Genomic DNA, 20,423 nt, shown 5'->3' on the forward strand with positions numbered 1-20,423 from the left:
GTGTCTTCGCCGAGAACTTTCTAAAGTGAGGAAAGCGGAGCTCAGAGTCCCTGAGACCCAGTTGGGTACCAAGCGTGACTAGTTTGTCCAAATCCATGTCACGCCTTTTCCGACGCACACCCCCCTCTCTCCTCTACCTCATCACATATATATATATATATATATATATATATATATATATATATATATATATATATATATATATATATATATATATATATATATATATATATATATATATATATAAACACAGGTGTTCCCCTGCTATTACGCACCAAGTTTTAAAAAAAAAGAGCGGTGGCGTAACTCGAGCAAAACCTAGTCAGTAATGTTTGCAGCACTGTGCAGAAGCGAACAGTAAATTTTTTCTTTAATGAGACTTAACTAAGTAATTGTAATTATTTATCTAACTCGAGACTTACTGTCCTATTCACTAAAGTGTCAATGAGGCATTTGTAGATGCCCACGAGGGGCACCTAACTGCGGTAATTTCAGCGACGAACTAATTGCGTACTCATTTATTCTGACTGATAAAGAAAACCCGCGAAATATGAAAAATATCACGTGACGGCGGTTCCGCGCGCATTGTAAAGCAGTGTCCCCAAATAAGCTGATTGAAAGCAACTGCTTCTCGTGTTACCCGCCCGAAGAGACAGCGCGTCATCTTGATAATGGCATGCATAGAAAGAGCAGCAACAGCAAAATTCGCGTAGCGCATGTGCAGATAAAGCACAAACTCGGTCGCGATTTCTTCCTTCTTTCTTTTGTTTATTTCATTCTGGCTAACTCAGAGGCAGCCTGTTTGAGCCCGTTGCTTTACGATGAAGGCGGAGGCGTCGTCACGTGGTACTTTTTATATTTCGCGGGTTTTCTTTATCAGTCAGAATAAATGTTTACGCAATTAGTTCGTCGCGGAAAATACCGCAGATAGATGCCCCTCGTGGGTACCTAGAAGTGCCTCATTGACACTTTCGTGATTAGGACAGTACCTTGCGAGTAAAATAATTCATTACAATTATTATTTTAAGTCTCATTAACAAAAAAAAATACTGTCCGCTTTTCCACAGTAATGCAAACATTATGCAGTAGGTTTTATTCGAGTTACGCGATTACTCTCTTTTTAAATCTTGCTGCATGATAGCTGGGACACCCTGTATATATTTATATATATCAGCAGCGAAACATGGCCGCCGACGTCAGTGCACAACTGTACAGTGGAGAGCGCAGTCAAGCCTGTGAACAGACAAGAGGCAGGGAAATCTACCATCGTCGTGAAAACACAAGCCCCTATGTGCAGAAAAGGACAGCGCCACGATATGTAGGAGGCAGGTTGAAGCCACTCGAAGGCATTAGTAGGTAGCGGATTGCGAAGGAAGAGAAAGAGAAGTAATAAATACTTTGCACTCAAGGCAGAAGCCGATGTTATAGTCCTGGCCAACACAAGATAACAAAGCCATTTCAAAATATGGAGAAAAGCGAGTCTCAATTGTCTCAGGCACCAGAATGGGTAAATAATACAATTGGATGTGAAACATCCGAAATCAATCTTGGAAGAGATTGAAAAAGACTGCATTTCCGGTCAGTCGAAGACCTATTGGTATTCTTCCGGCGACAGAAGTACGCTCAGGTTGTAAAATCACACACCACAGCAAGGAAAGCGACGATGCGTTTTTGTTTCTATTTACCATGATATGTAAAATTTGTAGAAAAACTAACAATTTCCCTAAGAAAGTATTTGAAACGAAGTTATTTAGAGCTTTGATCAACCTATTTTTCCTAAATGTTACTCTTGTCGCACCAAGAATTTAGGCTTTTTCCTAACAGTGGAGATCGGAAATACAATAGAATGCACAACTGACGCGGCAGCTTACTTAGAACACGTAGCTGCCGCTGGGAGTTTTACGGCTATATTACCAGAGGGGCATTCTCCTGCAGAGCCGCAACACTTCATGGGTACAATGGTATCAGTGTGCGTCTGTGCTTGCTGTATCACCTGATCGCCGTTGTCATCTTACTTCCTTGCTAATGCGTAAGAAAGAAAAGTGGGTCATCTTAAGCATGCTCATATTGGCAATTGCTACTGTAAACTAACGTTGTATTGTGGAAAATGTATTACAAATGCAAGTCAAAGAACACAAAATATGGTGATGTAACAAAACTGACCGTGCAAACTAACAAATAAAACTTGAGTTATTCAGCAAGGACTACTCGTAGTTTGACATCCCTGTATATATGTTTATTGTGGGTTAAAATAAATTTATGAACCATTTTAGCAACGATTGCGATGGCAGAATATAATGCAAAGGTCGGTAAGAAGAAAATGGTTACAACCTCAGTGGGAAACTTCAGAATACACAATAGCAACAGTCGAGGAGATACACTGGTGTGATTCGCAGGCAGCAATAACCTGAGCTTGGCGAACACATTCTTCTACAAACGAAAGAATAGGAATTGTACAAGGCAAAGAACTGATTATGCAACGAAACGAAATTGGCTTCATTTAAGGTGACGAGCCCGGTATTGTGCAAGACCTAGATGAAATAAGTAAGAACAGGAGCAGCGATCATAGGATGGTTAGATGCAAGCTATGGCTGAACCTCAAAAACGAAAGACGGAAACTCAGAAAACTAAGAAAACCCGCATGAAGTCAGTCAGAACTCGATCGGATGAGTTTAAATAATTGTTAAAACAAATTTGCGCATCTAAACGAGCTGAGAAAAATTCATGTTACAGACTACATGACAATCTAAAATCGGCAATCAGTTAACTAGCAACAACTGTGGGAGAACCAACATGCAGAAAAAAAAAACTAACTAAAAAACGAAGGAACCAATTGTAAAGTGTCAGAGTATAAAAGTGTTAAGTGCGGCAGATAAGATCGAATTAGCCGAAAATACAGAGAAACTTGAAAGCAACTGAGAGAAAGCTGGCCATCGGCAACGACAGGATGTACGCACACAGAGACGAGCAGGGTAACATAACGCAAAACTTGGACATGCAGGATAATAAAGGTAGCAGCACGATTCTTTACCAGGCTAACGCCAGTGACGTTAGACCATGGTAGGCTACTGAGAGTACAAGCTCAACTTGTGATGTCCCCCACTAGTAACTAACGAGTAGGTAGGAAAGGCTCTTAAAGGCATGAATAGAAGAAAAACTGCAGGTGACGACGGCATAACCGGGAATCATTTGAAGGATGGAGTGGATATTGCATTAGAAAAGCTTGATGTAGTATTTTAGGAATGCTTGAAAGATGAGAAAGTGTCCATAGCCTGGGAAAACGCCAACATACAATATGTCGGTGACAAGAAACTGAACTGAACGGAACTGAACATTATTCTGATTCATAATAAAGTAGATCCAAAGGACCTGAAGAATTAAAGGCCCATCAGCCTACTTTCGGTGGTTTAGAAACTGTTCAGCAAATGTACAGTGAGCCACATTGGTGCAAGCCCCGATTCCCATCAACCCAGAGAGCAGGCTTGGTTTAGGAACGGGTATTCAACCATCGATCATTTACATGTTTTCAATCAAGTGACGTTGTAATCCGCAGATTGCACTAAGCCTCTTGAGATGGCATCTATAGACTGCGAAACAGCGTTTGACTCAGTGGAAACCGCAGCCGTGCTAAAACCAATGAAAACAAAGGAATACAAGAGACCTACGTAAGACTTCCAGAAGACATATATAAGTAATGCAGCGAACAGGATAACACTCCACATCCAAAACGATAAATTATGAATCCGAAAGGGTTAAGACAGGGAGATACCATCTCGCCAAAACTATTTCCAGCCTGTCTGGAGGGATTGTTTACAAAGCTTGAATGGGAATACACAGGGTTAAAGAAAAACGGGGAATACCTGAGCCATTTAAACAGTGTGGACGACATAGCCTTGCTGAGTTAGACTGCAGAACACAGGCGAATATGCTTGAGTAACTAAAACCAGAAAGAATGGCCGTCAGGCTAAAAATATAACTGAATAAATCTAAAGTAATAAAGATTAAGCATTCCAAAATCGTTCTCTTCAGCTTGGGAAGCGAAACGTTAGAAGCGGTATAGGAGTGCAACTACTTGGGACAGATGCTTAGCTCTGACACCAACCACGAGGGAGGAGTCCGTCGCAGAGAAGGTATGAGTTGGAGAGCACTAGGCAAGCACTCCTAAATAATAAAAACTAGGCTGCCTCTGTCACTCAAAAGGAATATCTACAACCCGTGCATAGTGCGGGTTAGGACGTATAAAGGTGAAACTTGGCCCCTTGCTAAACAAATAGAATAGCACGTTCAGGTTGCCTCAACGGGCCATGGAACGGATAATGTAAAGTAAAAATGAAGTAACACTCAGGGACAGAAAACGAGCTACCTGGATAAGAGAACAAACTAGAGTAGTAGATATCATATTTCAAATAAAAATGAAATAAATTTGCGCTGGTCATGTACTGAGATTAACTGACAACCAGTGGAAAATTACTGTAACAGAGGGGATACCAAGAGATGGGACTAGAAAAGGGGAAGGTCGTTAATCCGATAGAGGGATGAAACAAGGAAATTCAGGTGTAAACTGTGGACTCGAGCAGCGCAAGCAGGCAGCATTTGGGGTGAATGGTAGAGTCTTTGGTGCAGCGGTAGGGCTGAGCAGGATGATGATCATGATGATGGTGATGATGATGATAATGATGGTGATGAATTTAGGACCTTGGTGCATATGGACCGACTAAAATATGACGAACTTTCTATCAGTTTCAGCTACTCGAAGAGACGTGCTCGGCCGGAAGGCTGATACGAAGCGAAGCAAAGTTCCGGACTCAGTATTAGTGGAAATTTTCTTTGTTTTGGACAGTTATCACCATATAAAGTTTAAGAACGAATCAGCGTTGCTCCGCTACTTATGCATTATGATCGCCACGGTAAGCAATGTGAGAAATGTTTTCTTTTTGGTAGTTCAGCTGGACTCTTCCTCGTGAGGAAGCCGTCGTGCCTAAAACTAATAAAGTCTTAATCACCGATTTTTAGGTAAACCTATACATAGATTCCGGTTGCCTTGACAATATATTTGCCGCGCCGGACACCGAAAGCGTAATGAAAGTTGGCCTCGTATCTGCTGCTTTCGTTGCAAATGTCGAGGGAAGACGATATTCCGCTGGCACCCCTGCCAAGTAAATCCCTTCCTTCTCTTTCCCACTGACCTCTCATGCTCCTCTTCTCCCGCCTCGTTCCTCGAAAAATAACGCGCGAGAGGTTTGCTCAAGTAAATTTAAATTTACCCCGTTTCAATCACTGCCGTATAGGCAGAGACACGCGTGAACCGAGGCACATTAATTCAGCATTTATAGAACCACACGCGCATTATTAGTGCTCCCGTAGCACATTAGGGGAATCTTCAAATACACGAAAACCCTTTTGCAGGTTGTGAACGCGCAACCATGAATGCGCTGCTAAACACCCAAAATTTCTTATTGAGCCTCATAATGCCTACGGGCTTTCAATTCACGGCACTAAAAACGAGTTGCTGGCGAGCAGCCTCATGCTTTTAAACGGCTTTAATTTGCTTTTTGCGTGCTGCACACTTCTCGTTTACGCCATCGTGTAATGGGAGTGTGAAGATGGTGAACTTTGATCATTTTTCTTCCCCTGTCTTTATTTTGTGGTATAGTTTAGGGGAGTACCACCTCTCGCTGCTGCCAAATTTGGGCTCGTTCCTTGGAATGCCACGTTGTTTGAATGCCTTGAGGAGAGGAATACCTAGGAAGGAGTTGTTATTTTGGTGCGGACGCCGGACGGCGGCTCATTGCGCTCGGTGCCAATTTGGATTCCCCCCCTGCAGCAATCTGCGTGACGAGCAAACGTACCCTCACCGGCAGCCATGGTCAAAAGACCCGGGGCTTATGGTGTGTCGTGTGTTTTGTTCTTTCACAACCACTTAAACTACGCTGTAGTATAACTGGGTGCGTGACTTCTATATCTTGGGGATTAGGAATGCTGACGACACTAGCTGCGTTTAAAAACGTTTCATCCACGGCGAAGTGAGGCTATCGCGTCTCTCCACATTATCTATAAACGTGGGTGTCTTCTACAAATTTTATATTATGCATCATCGGTGTTACATGACAACGTAATATGGAGAACTTTTTTAACCCGGTCAACGCTTAGATGTGGGCTAGTTGGTTCGAACTGTGAAGCATGGTTAAGTAGCGCGGAAGGACGGGACAAAAGTAGAGACTTGAGACTTGAGGAAGCGAAAGCGTAATAAAAGTTGGCCTCGTATCTGCTCCTTTCGTTGCAAATGTCGAGGGAAGACGATATTCCGCTGGCACCCCTGCCAAGTAAATCCCTTCCTTCTCTTTCTCGCTGACCTCTCATACTGCTCTTCTCCCGCCTCGTTCCTCAAAAAATAACACGCTAGAGGTTTGCTCAAGTAAATTTAAATTTACCCCGTTTATATCACTGCCGTACGGAAGAGACACGCGTGAACCAAGAAACACCTTCAGAAACACCTTCAGAAGCAGCTACTGGCTTCGGTCACGAACAAATCTCGGTGATAAACTCGGACAAATGAGTACTGTATTCCTGAACCTATTAAGTGTTTCTTTGATGCTCCTGCTTTTTAACGACGTTTAGGTGAACATCCGTCTTGAGGAAACAAGAAAACCCACAGTGCAGCTTGCAATTACCGGAATGGAAAGAAGCCCGGTAACTACGCCCTCTACTACTCTTTGTGTTCTTTCAGGTTCAAATATTGTTTAAATAAAAGCGCAATTTTCTTGCAGATAGGAAGAGAACCATACCTTGCTGAACGTGGCAACCAAATTAGTTCGAAATCCACGCTGGCAAACCTTCGCAATTATGCCTACTACAAGAAAGTAACCTACAGATATCCCGACCTTGTATTTTTGTTGACTGGGTAAATACTGTTGTCTTGGAAAGAAATGCCAGAATACAAAATCCAGGAAGGCTACAGCAGTTTGTAAATTTGGTTCATTTGTTTGCAGCCGTGATGCCTACGCTATTATTGATGGAAAGAAAAACGTCGGTTTGGCTGGTAAGATAGTTTTCTTTTGAACTGTCCTGAAGAGTAGTGGTGAAAACCATATTTTGTTGGCGCATTGCAGAAATTTGGACTCGCACGAGCAGTAAGAACACCTTCCAATTTAGAGTACGGTAGTGCCAGTCAACCTAGGTGCAAAAGGTCCCACAACTGGAACTGCAAATCGCGTCAATTTGAAGAGCTTCCGACTTCAGAAATAATTCCGCTAGTTTTGTATATTTCTGAAAAAAGAACACTGTGTATGTTTGGTTGTTATACATTTCTGGCGAACAGATGCATATAATGTTGATATTAAGCATTTGCTTACGATACAACTCAAGCTATTTTGGATGAACCTTATTATAGAACTAAAATAAAAATTAAATTATTAGAGAATGATGTATTAGTTGTCCAGTCTTATGAATAGAAGGTAAGGCTGTGGTTCAACAGGTGTACGAGGGTAGGCTTTTGGTGGCGCGGAGGAAGAAGCGGCTTTGTTATGTCCAGGCAAATTATGCAGGGCCTTCGAACGCTTTATTGATCACCAAAGTGCTTCACAGCTTCATATGCTGCCTTTGGCTGCCGCCTGGTGGCACTCCCATCCGCACGGGGGACACAGGGGCTCTCCTCGGGCGGCGTAGCGCAGATGTGAGCGATGGAAACCTGGTTACATCAGAGTGTTTGGTGTGAGAATGACGCGCAGCAAGCTTCTCACCCTGTTCATTATTATGCGACTTTATAAGTGCCTCTAAAGGACGGTGCCAAACACTTGTGGTGTCCCATCCGGCCATTCTTGTACAAATGTGTACAATGGAAAGTTTCACTGTTGTGTTTACCCAGTGACGGAGAGCAACAAAAGAAACAGAAGTATGCCATGCAGCAGCAAAAACCCGGAGACTTCGGCTTCGACTCAAAGTATATGCGTGTATCCTAAAAGCATTATTCTCGCACTGCCATCATCAGTGCCGATGAATTCTCTGTCAAAATGGATGTGGTGTCACTGCGGCGCGACAAGGCTGAAACCGTTCCGAGCGGTGTTCTAGCCTGATTGAAGTCTCAATCTTGGACCTCTGGCGCTGACAACACCGCCAGATAACTGAAGACGCCGAGCGTTCACCCAACTACCCAAGAACTCTTTACACATTTAACCGCAAACAGAAATGCTTGTGCTCGTGTCCACGTGGGAATTGTTGTACAGAGTTTGCTGTGTAGTCGTAGTTTTAGCGGCTTTAAGTTGCAGTCGCCACTCTGTGGGAACGTGGAAGTAATTCAATTTCTTCTGCAAGGGTTTCATTTCTCAGAGAAAAATGAGCAATAGCCTGTGATGAAAAGAGCAAATAGTCCAACAGATGGCGGGATAAAATCGAGCTGACAGAGCAGTAATCAAAGAAACTATGGCTTCTTGCGAGCGTCCTTGAACTATTGTATGAAACACTAGCTAAACCTAAGCCTCAATTTCTCATAATGGGAAACCTAGACGTTGTTTTATAATTACCTGCGGTAAAAATTGTGCTGCCTTCTGCTCTGGCTAGTGCGCCAAACAGGACTGTAACGTGGTATTTGTGATCTCGTTCGATATTCCGCTTTGGTCGTGTGCCACACATTACAACTCAGGAAATAAATTTATTGCGGTTTGTCTTCATCATGCTTGATTGCCTCCATAGGCAGTCTTTTATTTCCCTTTCTTTATAGCCTTTGAGAAACGGGATTTTAATAGTCTTCCTGAGGCTTCATATTTGCAATGATTTTATAGCGTTTCTGCGAAAAGACACGGTACAGTCCGTCGTTTTGTGTTCCGTCCCTTGCCTTTCTGCAGCGGCCTTAAACCCTCGCAAGAACCTATTGGGCTTCCACTTGCAGCATTATTCTTTATCTGGCGTGATCTGCGCATCGTTGAGCAATTATGTTATTATTGTGTACACTGAACGATGTGTACTTGCGTTTCTAAATCTATTATCAAGTAACAGCCACTGACTACAGAGCTGCCGTCTTTATTTTGGTAATTTTTTCCTAAAATACTACGATTTTTTAAAATGGGTAAATGTGATTCTGCGTTAAACCCTCAGGACGCGGGTGCCGTCATGGATCGTAAGTAGGGGGCAATTGAACAAAAAATATCCGTCCATGAAGGGCCTCAACGTATTTTTACGAAGATTGGATGACTAGTGAAGGAAACTGCCTAAATCAAAGCGGGGCGCCAAGACGTAGTGAGCACGCGCATGCCAATACCGGGCAAACATTACCGTCGCTTGCAGCATGCGCGGGCGCAGGATACCCCGTCGGCGACTTTGGTGCCATCACCGGGTCGCGCTGCCCACAGGAAACGGACAGCGAAGTTTTGCGACCAGTAAAAGCACTCAAGGCCTATGGTAAAGGCACGCGGCAGGTGCTGAAGGCAGAGGCAGTGTGGCTATACCTCGGCAGATTGTAGGCTATTGGTGCGTCGTAGGGCGTTTCTGGACACGATACGACAACCGCAGGGCACCGGGGTTTAGGCATGCCTACGACAGGCTTCAAATCCACAACTTTCCAGTCAACCAGAAGCCCGTTGAGCAACCTCAACTCACCCTGCACAACGTTTCATTGCCCTCCACTGCTTTTTTTGGGGTGATGGTATACTCATTGTCTGCTCGTTTACTGCCCTGGCCGCTTCTGCTTCAGATTAGCGCTTTTGGTTGGATTTTGGCCGTCCTATCAAAGTTTTTTATTTGCAAAAGAATAATGCAGAGTTTTAAAAGAGAACTGAATGTTTCTTTGTTAGGCAATGATACTGCGCTTTTGAAACTTGGCATGAGGTAGATCCAAACGGGGGCGTTCGATAGTGTACTCAGCAGTCTGTTCTACTTTTCTCTGGTCATTTCACGCGCTGGCTGCTCGGCTGCGTCGTCTTCTCGCTTGTGGATCTCTCTGCAGTTCCGTGTTATGTCTTGTTCGTGAACATCCCTGTGCTTTGCTTAGAGTATGTTTTCGTTCTCCATCTCCGTGAATAGTTATGCTGCTACATCACTAGGGTTTGGGGCCTATTCCTCCAGCCCCAATAAAGTATTGACTGACACGGTTGCTTTTACAACGGAAGAAAAAAGAAAACTGATGCTCACGCATTGTAACATCATAAGAGGAATATCAGGTGCCTATGGAAGTTGTTTATCGTTAGGAACAGCTGCCCGGAAACACCTATTTACGGGTTATGTTAACGTCCTAGGTGTTTTCGAAAAAAATCAGATCGGGGAGATTCTTCACAAGAACTGACTCTGGGAGCCCTGGGGCATGATATCATGGCAATATAGAAAAAATTCCTCTCATTCCGCTTTTGTTTCAAGATGTTTAAAAGTAAATGCGTTTGGTCATTTCGGGATCATGAACATTTGCTTCATGGTTTAGTTTCTTTTAAACACAGCAGCATTGTTTAGAGAAAAAAACTCGCTTAGAAGGTATCCTAGTTCAAATGCAGCAAATCAGGTAGGGTTGGGAAGGTCGTCGTGGGCTTAAGAGACATTATATAGACCGCCTATTCAACAGAGTGGTTCTCATTGGTGTAGAAAAAAATGTTCCGAGACCAGTGACTCGATGAAGGGCTGAACTGGTGAATTTGGGAACAGAGAATTGCTTGGACACACTGCGAAAGAAGGAGCTAGAAACACTTCATTCTCCAATAAATAGAAACAGCCTGCGATGATGATAGTGAATTATACTAATATTTATTTAATTCGAAATACTGCCAATCTTGTGAACGATCATTAAAGGCGAGCTAAAAAGTACATTGAAGTGTAAAAAAAAGCATTTGGGAATGTGATAGTCAGTACTAAAAACATGGCAATATAGCGCACAGTATTAATGTAGAATAAGAGAACGGTTTCAGTAAATATGGTGTGGATATTACACCCTGACATAGCTTATTACTGGAATTAATAATGTTTGACATCACTAAAAAACGAAGTCACAATGCTTCATGACTGAAAAAGGTTTACATTTGGGTGATCCTGTAGGCAACACATGAAGTATAAACGGAATCGTACAGTGCAAGACTGAGAATTCAGAATAACACATAGAAACACACGATGACCACAGCTTATAATAAGAGTAGTGCCTGATGGTTAGAGTTAAATAAGAATTAAATTTCCACAATTTGTTTTTCCACTAGTTTCAAATATGTGGTGATTGCAGTAGCACGCGTGATGGATGGGCTTAGTTTGTTCCACTCCCCTATCGCCAGAGGGAAAAAGGAGTTGCTGAGACAGTCAGCACGACAACATTATTGTGTGTGTGTAAAAGAGCAGTTATTACGTGTAGATCGTGTCTGTACAAACTAGATAAGGTTTGTGGTGCTAATATTTATGGGATTGTGAATCAATTGCAACAAATTTTAAACGCGCTAATTTTGCCTGATTTTTCATGGTCAACAATGCAGCTTTTTTAATAACTCGGAAGGTGACTCAGTTTCTTTGCATTTGTTAAATATAAACCTAACTGCTTTCAGTTGTACTGCTCCAACTATTTTATTATGCACTCTTTCAGAAGGCAACCAAACGACGGTTGCGTATTCTAGGATTGTTTTCACGTATGCGTTTTACGCAAGCAGCTGTGTCTCAGGTGGCGCAAGACGCAGGCGGCGCCTGAGAAAAACTAGCCGTATCAGAGGTGATGACGTAATGTTTTTGATGTGGGATCGCAACCTAAGTTCATGTTTTATAGTTAGCCCTAAGTATTTATACTCTGTAACGCTGGCCAACGCCGCATGTATAAACATTGCCTAACGCGCCTCCCATTTTCCAACGGGAACAGTAGGGACTGCTAGTTCAGGGACTCATGTCTTTGCTCATGAGACTGCTCGAGGTCTGAACAACCGAGCGCCGCGAGAAAGTTGGCTTGAGACAGCGATCCCTGTAACGTCATACCAGGAGGTGACCCAATTCTACAGGCTCACCAGACTTATGCTACCCGCTGGCCACCCCTCCCTCAGCAAGGCAGAGGAGCGCTCCTGGCGTCTCCTCCAAACCAACACGTTCCCCCACCCGACCAAACTCCACTTATTCTGGCCAACAATATACTACCCACAGTGCCAATTCTGCAACGCGCCCTGCACCTTGTATCACATGGTGTGGGAGTGCCAGCTTAACCCCTCACTTTCCCCGATATCTAATCCCTCGATTGAGCAGTGGGAGGAAGTGCTGGCCAACTCTAGCCTCGAAGAGCAGCTTCGGCTGATCCACCGAGCTGAGGCGGCTGGACGCTCCAACGGGGTCCTGAACTGAGGAAACCGCCCGCTTGACTCCTCTCAATAAATAAAGTTTATTCTCTCTCTCTCTCTCCGCTGTGTGGCTCGCGCCTGCGGGCTTCCCGCCTTACGTCACTGCTACTGAATCGCGAACGCTGCGCTCATTGCTACTACGTGTTCCTGTCAGCTTGCCTGTTGGGTTTCAAGAGCCGTATGGTCACGTCACATCTTAGCCGTGACGAGGCTCTAGTTCTGGGGCGAACTGGACATCTCATCCAACGTGTCGCTCGCTTGATACCTGCTGCCTTTTTCGCAAAAGGACTGACGCAGGCGGGACAGAAATCGTGTGAGAACAAATTAATTGTCGGATAGACATATAGCAAACATTAAAACAATATTTTCGGATGGTACAGCCAGTACTTTATAGATATAATTCTCCCTGGAGAATTTTGGGAAGAAAAAAATTCGTGTATATTTTCTGTTCAAGCGCTCACTTCTACCATTTCTTTCCAATATATTAAACGTGATTGAAACTTTCAGGACATTATAGAAAACAAAAGGATAAGCAGTTGAGCGTCCAGCTTCTAAGGGCACGTCTGCAGTACTGTAGTAAGGGCGCTTAAGAAGTAAGGGCGATTCTACAGTACAGTCCTCGATTTTAAAACTGTTTACCGATGCGGAGTGCGAATAGCGTGAACAAAACAAGGCCGAAACGCAAAGGGCATAGAGTGGGGATGCGCCACTCAGAAAATTTCGGGGCCCGGGATCCTAGTTCGTAATCGCGCAAAGCCGACATCAGCCTGCGGCACCACAAGTAGTTTTGCCATAAAGTTTCATACTAAAATATAGAGAGGGAAATCTGGCATGGCAATCGCGGGCTGCCGTGGGCGGCGCCATTGCAGCTAGCGACGTTTCTCGCCTACTTGGCTTAGCTAGCCAAGGCTTCTTTTTTGTCTCGAAGCCAGAAAGGTGACTTTTTTTCCTTCTGTATCGGGCATAAAGCTTCTAAATGATTACTGACGAAAAAATCTTTCTCGTAGTTCAATTTTGTAATAGCAACACCAATTTAAAAATCTTTTAGAGTAATATTGTTGTTTTTTTGCAGCCCGAGGCAACTTTTCAGCCGGTTCATGAGCCATGCCAAGAGCAATTGAAACGTGCCTGGCCGGTACATGATGGAACGCTCGCTGAAGCGCGGCTCCCCTAGACAGTGGCGCCAGATTTCCCTCTAGTATAATTAGTATGACACTCTATGTCGTTTTGCATCCGCCGTGGTGCAGTGGGTTTTATCAGCGTCAGACCAAGACAGACAGGCATATTGATAAACAACAAGGCGTAGGAGCGCCGCCTGGGGTACCATAGACAAACTGTCAACTATTTGGCATAGTTTCCGAGAAGCGGCGCTGGCTGGCGGGCACGAAAGCACGCAGGAAGGCTACGGAGAGGGAAAGGGTAGGAGAGACCAGCAAAGAGTGGCTGTCTGGCCATTTTTCGCTCATGAGTTGTTTATACAGGCGGCGTTGCCCTGGTAAAGGTCGTGTCATTTATCGTGCACAAAAATTCAGAGGTACATTTTTTCCTCGTTACAACCGAAATAGCAGATTCCTGTACGTTTATTTTCACCTGCCAATCATCAAAGCACTTGGAAATGAATATTGAAATTTCCTTTAGTATTATGTGATTGTAAGCTGAATTAAGTTCTCGGTAAATACTGCAGTCGTCTGCGAAGAGCCTGATTTTGCTTCTGAATTGGGCAGATAGATCGTTTATGTAAATTAGTGAGAGAACCGCAGCCAGGACACTACCCTGCGGAACTCCAGACGTGGCCTGGGCAATTTCAGGCGCTTCTTTTTGGACGCATACAAACTGCTGCCGATCGGTTATGTAGTCAATAAGCTAGTTATCGATGATGCCAGCGCCTAACGTGGATTCAAGTTTCTTAATTAGTTTTTGTGTGGAACACGAGAACACCCTTTAAATAGCCCCCCCCCCCCCCAAATGAAATCTATTTGCTTTTGGCCGTAAATGACTAGTGATAAATCATGGGTGAGCTTTAACTGTTGAGTGGTCATTTCGAGATCCTTCCGTACACCATGTTGACAAGGGGACAAAAAGTTCTTGCGTTCCTGGCCTGTTATAATGTGTTTAAGGAATATATGTTCAAGAGCCTTACACGCCGTACAAGTAAAGAAATCGGCCTAAAATTAGACACGTCAGTTTCTTTTTCCGATTTATGTACCGGGAATATTTTAGCCAGCTTCCATTCTTTTGGTAGTCTACCCACAGATAGTGATTTATTAAAAAGAACGCATAAGTATTTAAAACCAATTTACAGTATCTTTTCAGAAAACCATTCGGCACGTTATCAGGTCCGGTAGCTTTCTTTGCATCTATAATTAGTAGAAGATTCAATACTCCGGCTTTGCTTACTGTAAGAGGTCCTATAGTAATGTGATTAAACGGGCGTATGGGTGGTAAATTACCATCATCGACTGCAAAGACAGACTGGAAGTAGTTATTTAAACGTTTGCTGTTTTAACGTTGTCTTTAGGTGATGTGGGTTGCTCATTATGTTTCTTGAGATTCAAATAACTCCAAAAGTTTGCACAGCGTCCTTCAAAAAACTGGGGAGGGGCTTAGTGAAGTAATTAGACTTTGGAACCTTTATTTTAGATTTAAGAGTGGTAATAGCCGTGACAAGTTGGTTTACGCTTGATTTTGAGAGTTTGTTTTTCGTGCCTTTCTAAGCCGTTTTACCTTACGTTTTGCGTGGATGATATCGGGCGCAATCCATGGGTTTTCTTTATTGAGCTTCTTGTGTTTTGTGGGCACGCAAACATTAATACAACCAAAAAGTATATCTTTAAACTTTTGCCAGAGTGCATCCATATATGCTGAATGGCCAGCCGCAAAAATTTCGAATCCGTCATATTCGCGAATCAGGTTATGAAATATGCTTGTATCATCACCATTCATAACATCATAAAATGTTGTCGCTGTTGGCCAGTGAATCAGTCGGCCTTCTTTGGTATAAAGGAATACATCAGCTGGTGGTCTGATATTTCTTCGGATATGTATATTTTAATGTTTTCGGGTGAGTAGTGACCGCTTGTAAATATTAGATCAAGGACATTGTTAGTTGTTCCTTGCGTGCCCGTGGGTTGCTTGATCCCCTGCGTGGGATGCAGGTTAAAATCTAGGATGCTATCGCAGACCGTATCGGAGTTCGGAGAATGAAACTTCATGGCTTTCCAATCGATATCACGGTCATTGAAATCGACAAGCAGGATCAGTCTGACGCGTTTTAGGTGTGTATCCATGTAGTGATACAGGGAGCGTAGAACGTCAGGTTCGCTCGAGGGGCTACAATAAACGCACCCAACAGCGACCATCTGAAAGCCAATTTTAAAGACGATAGCTTTCTTGGGCTACTCAAACCCAGAAATTTTGGTCTGTCTGTATGTCTGTCTGTCTGTAGGTCTGTCCGTCTGTCTGTCTGTGACTCGATTCAGCCACCCGGCCAAAGTAAAACAAAGCCTGCGCCATAGTCTTATATAGTCACAACTGAATGTGCCCGTCTAAGTCCGGTGTAATGTTCATACTTGTCAATATTGTTGAAGAACAACAAAACATTATGCATATATAAGAAAACAAATCAATACAGAAGTGATATTTGCAGCGTTCCTTTATAAAAAATCGTACATGTTTGATTTTGGCGAGAATAAATACTTCATCAACTGAAGAAAAAAATATCACCCCGCCGTCGCTTGCTGTCGCACGCGCCATATAGCTTCTGGCGGCATTTGATGAAATCAAGTGGCAACAGTTACAAAAGGTTCCAATAGATAGGTTCCACGTTCTGCTTGTAACGCACGTGGACTAGGGAAACGCCGCTCTATAAACGTTGAAGTAGGGCGCCTCGATTCACGCCCGTCTTCGCCGCACGACAGCGTTGGCATCGAGACACCCGGTTTGGAGCAGTAGAACGCGAGAAATTTAAAATGATTTAAGCAAACCTTTGGCGTCTTTAGCTTGCGTGGAGCGCGACGCAACAGGAACAACATGAGAGGTCAGCGGGAAAGCGAAGGCAGGCATTTACTTAGCAAAAGTCGATAAAGACTATCGTCTTTTGGCGACATTTGCAACAAAAGGAGCAGATACGCGGCCAATTTTTTTAGTTTGCAAAACACTGCTTCCACGTTATCGACAACTGGGGGCACAGTGAAAAGAACAGTGTTTTTAGATGCGGAGCAGCTAATGGTGGGGGCGATGTCCCGCGTGCGCCGTCCACACTCCACCGCGCATGCGCGTCTCTCCTCCATTCTCCTCTCCTCCAGTTGTATAACACTGCGCATGCGCGCCTCTCCTCCATTTTGTTCTGCCCAGCTCTATAAAAGCAGGTGCGCGTGCTGCGCTGCGTTCAGTCTGCTCCGAGGCACCGCCTGCGCCGGCTCTGCCCCGGTGCTGTAGGATGAGTTCGGATGGAACCAACAGCCCCGAACCAACAGCACCCACAAATGGGAAATTGAGTGAACCCCCATGCTGCTTAGCATCCTACTCATGGCTCCCCTATGGTTACATGGCGTAATTTTTTAATAATATGGCGACGCCCCCGCCACGCGTGGGTCTGTTTCCATTCGACGGAGTAATTAGGCGTGGATATCTTCTCATCCATGATGTCAGCTGTTAGCCATGTCTCTGTTATGGCAACGAAGTCAGGTGTTTGAGGCCTAACAGAAATGATTCCCTGTGATCTGATTTCTTAAGAATGTTGCGGGCATTTACGTTAATGAAGCTTATTTCGGAAGCTCGTTTCCTCGTCTGGGTCGTAGTTTTGTTAGCGTCAGGGTTGCAGCACTAAGGTCGTCTTCTCGCTAGTTTTTCATTGCGCGGCATTGTTCGGGCCTAATTTTAAAGGAATGACTTTACTGCTCGCATCATCTCGATAACAGGGCTCATCGTTTATCCAAATTTCTTTATAGGCCAGCACCGCTTTACTTCCAGCTTCTTTTTTGGTTTTCCGAAATTCCGTAATTGCATGGCTTCTTTCTGATATCCCTAACTCTGGCTGAGAAATCTTCGCTAATCGAGTAACTCCACCCCTTTCAATTTTGAACACCTTTTCATAACGGTGTTCTTTTTCACAAAAGTCTACTAATTTCAGCATTATCGGTCTTGTTTTGTTGGATCGAGGCTTCCTATTCTGTGGATTGCGTCGATGGAAGCAGGCGAACAGGGAAACAGGGGATGGATTACAGGGAATATCTCTAATAATGGTATAATTAATTGGCTTATCACGGCTAGCACTGTTTTCTTTTTTCACTTTCCGGGACGCGGAATACAAGCAGAATTGGTCTTCTTCACCGATTTTCTGGATCATCAAACTTCAGTCCTAATGTACTCAGAGTAGGTTGCAGGTGAGCGACTTGGTCAACAAAGGGAGATATTTTTTGTGAAGAAAATCAAGGCTTTCAAGCGTAGTTTTGATAGACTTTAGTCGTTGTTCCTTAGTCTGTTTCAAGTAAAGAACAATTACCTCAAGTGGTTTCGAAGGAGAGGCCAATTAAGGGCCGGGATTCGTCTCTATATCTCCTCCAAGTAACAAGAGACTTTTAGTGCAAGAAGCCAAGGGACAAAATAACGAACAGAGCAGCTATGGGCACGAAAGCACGATAATTAACACAATATATGATCGGATGCATTTGGCATACAGTTTTCTCACCGGCACGGAAAACATGAAGGGATTTAGCAACCGCGTTCTCGCGATGCTGCCGTACCCGTGAGCCAAGCAATGTTCGCTGCCAGGTTTTGTAGTCCGCCAAGCCCACTCCGTCTCATGAGTAGCGCTTGGTGATCGCCGGCGATAACCGTCGGTGACTTGGGGCCGTCCTTCCACGAGTAGCTGTCATTACAGATCGCCGGAATGGTTGGAACCTGTGGCATTGTTGTGTTGATCAGCTGCGTCGGTTGTGACAAGCTCTGCCGCTACGCGCATCCCGCTTCAAGCGGAAGCACGGTAGCGAAACTCTGCATGGAAAATGTCAGCATCACCGCTGCGTGGATGATGGCGAGAGTGCGGAATATGGCGACTCGAAACGACATTAAAGTTGCGCCCCGAGAAACATCCGATGTGAGCCTCGACCGTCATTCAATCTGAGCCATGAGTTACACCTTGATTATTCTCTAAATTAAACTGGAACTCACGGCTCAAGTCGAATTTCGCTTGACTTTCGCTTGATGGTGCTGTGCGCCCGGATAGAGGCAAGGCGGACATTGGGAGGTCCTGAAGTACTTTACACGTGACGGGGTAAGCCGTTTGACGTTCGGGTGCTAACTCACGGTCGTAGCCCGATGGGTAAGACGACGGACACTGTATGGTTTACCAGACGCAGGATCGAATCCTGTCGGTGCCTGTGTGATTTTTTGCGGTTGTAAATGCTATGCGCGCGGACGCGGATGGACGGTCTGCTGTCCTAAGGTACTCCGCACATAAAACATGAAGGGATTACGCGTCCACGTTACAGCGATGCTGCCGTGCCTATGGGCAAAGTGGAGTTCGCTGCATGTATGCATATTTGTATCCAAGTACGCGCGTATATGCAAACGTTGTTACTTTTGTAAAATTGTTTTCTTTTCAAGGACAAGCGTACCTGTGCGGCATCTGCACCACGGAATTTGTTGGTCTCGTGGAAGACAAGCCCGGCTCATACAGCGGGATTCACACCTTGGCGCACGAATTGGGGCACTCGTGAGTGAAGATGTCGCGCATTTTCCGTGTCATGCATTTCTAAGCACCCAAACAGGTTTTAAGAGAAACAAATTAAGCTTTGCCAATTTATGTTTTGCACTTGTTAGTGCCTCAGTTAGTACGCAAAGTTATATGTATAATAAAAACGCACATTTATCGAACTAGTGAGCGTAATGAACGAAGTCCACTAACTTGACAGCAAAATTCACGGGAGATACTGATACATAATAATTTCACCATATCAAGGAAATGTTTTAATATTTGTGCCTTGTAAATTAATTTACGGCTAGCAGATGAGGAACAATACTTTGATTATGAGAACAAACACACGGCTGCAAAGGCTAGTTTTGGCCTGTCGCCTCATAAATAACACATACACTCCAATAAAAGGCAGTGGCGCCTTATAATTGCCCCAAACGACACCGTCCAACTTCGGTGAAAGTACGGGCCAGAAGCTAGTAACAGCAGTTTCAAAGAAACTAAATATATTCCCAAACGCACCAGAACTTTAACATCTGCTTAATAGCTTACAGGCGCGTTTTTAATATTTTAAAGTTTGATGGCAATTTGCAGGCCAGAAAACAGCGAGACCTTTCTTTTTCCTTATGGATAAAATAAATCTCATGTTCAATACGTTTAAACATTAAATGTTATTTAGAAAGAGCGTAACGTAACTACAAATTACCACCGGGTTTGCAGGTACCGACCTGTCCATGTACAGAGATTCTGCGTGGCGAATTGGTTATTGCTTCTTAGGCGTTTTTTATTTTTATTACAAAGCCGGTTCAGTGCCTGGCGCTGGATTTGATCCCTGTTTGCTTGCTGCATGCGCGTTTCCTGAGCTTGCCGTCGCTGTTATTTTGTCGTTTCTCGTACTGTTGTTCTCACTTTTTGCCGACTCACCATGGGGGAAGTGAGCACCTTCTGTGGGCTCGACGGTATACTCCGTAAGTGTTGTTGGATACGAAATGTCTACTTCGCTACGTTGGAAAAAGTACGCACACAGGTGGCGTCCACCGAACCCGCACCCACACAGATATTGTCCGCAAAATACGTCCACAGCATCTAACCCACTGCTAACACACTACATAGCCAACAGAGAAAAAAACGAACGTGCTTCAGAAATTTAGCCCGGGGTCCTGGTTGGCCTTCAGTTTCTGTAGAGGCCGGATCTGCGCAGTATGGATAGCGTTTCCTGAAAACATAGCTGCCGTGAGTTTGATGTCAGGTGTGTATCCCATAGCCGACAACAGCAAAAGGCTGGGGAATTATCCTAGCAACAAAACGTTTACGCGAAAGAATACTCTAAAAAGCTGTTTCAACTTATCTGCATCACTCGCGATGATATGGACTGTGTACAGGCGAGCGAGACGGGTAGCGCATGGGAAAGGCAATTTCTTTTCAGAAAGGTTTCAACGCTTCGGTACGGGGGCAGT

General features: G+C 44.2%; 1 protein-coding gene across 2 annotated transcripts in view; it reads left to right on the forward strand.

The window, feature by feature from the left end:
• LOC144141904 (venom metalloproteinase antarease-like TtrivMP_A) overlaps window positions 1–20,423 on the forward strand; it is a 116,666-nt gene that overhangs the window by 77,894 nt on the left and 18,349 nt on the right. For both annotated transcript variants that reach the window (XM_077673374.1, XM_077673373.1), the window contains exons 6-10: window positions 4,741–4,907; window positions 6,619–6,690; window positions 6,768–6,901; window positions 6,990–7,039; window positions 18,879–18,987. In XM_077673374.1, the coding sequence (XP_077529500.1) occupies window positions 4,741–4,907; window positions 6,619–6,690; window positions 6,768–6,901; window positions 6,990–7,039; window positions 18,879–18,987 (532 nt within the window). The remainder of the gene's footprint in view (window positions 1–4,740; window positions 4,908–6,618; window positions 6,691–6,767; window positions 6,902–6,989; window positions 7,040–18,878; window positions 18,988–20,423) is intronic.

This window comes from Haemaphysalis longicornis, unplaced genomic scaffold, assembly GCF_048455015.1.
Source record: "Haemaphysalis longicornis isolate Haplotype H1 unplaced genomic scaffold, Haemaphysalis longicornis Haplotype H1 scaffold_6, whole genome shotgun sequence".
Lineage (NCBI taxonomy): Eukaryota > Metazoa > Arthropoda > Arachnida > Ixodida > Ixodidae > Haemaphysalis > Haemaphysalis longicornis.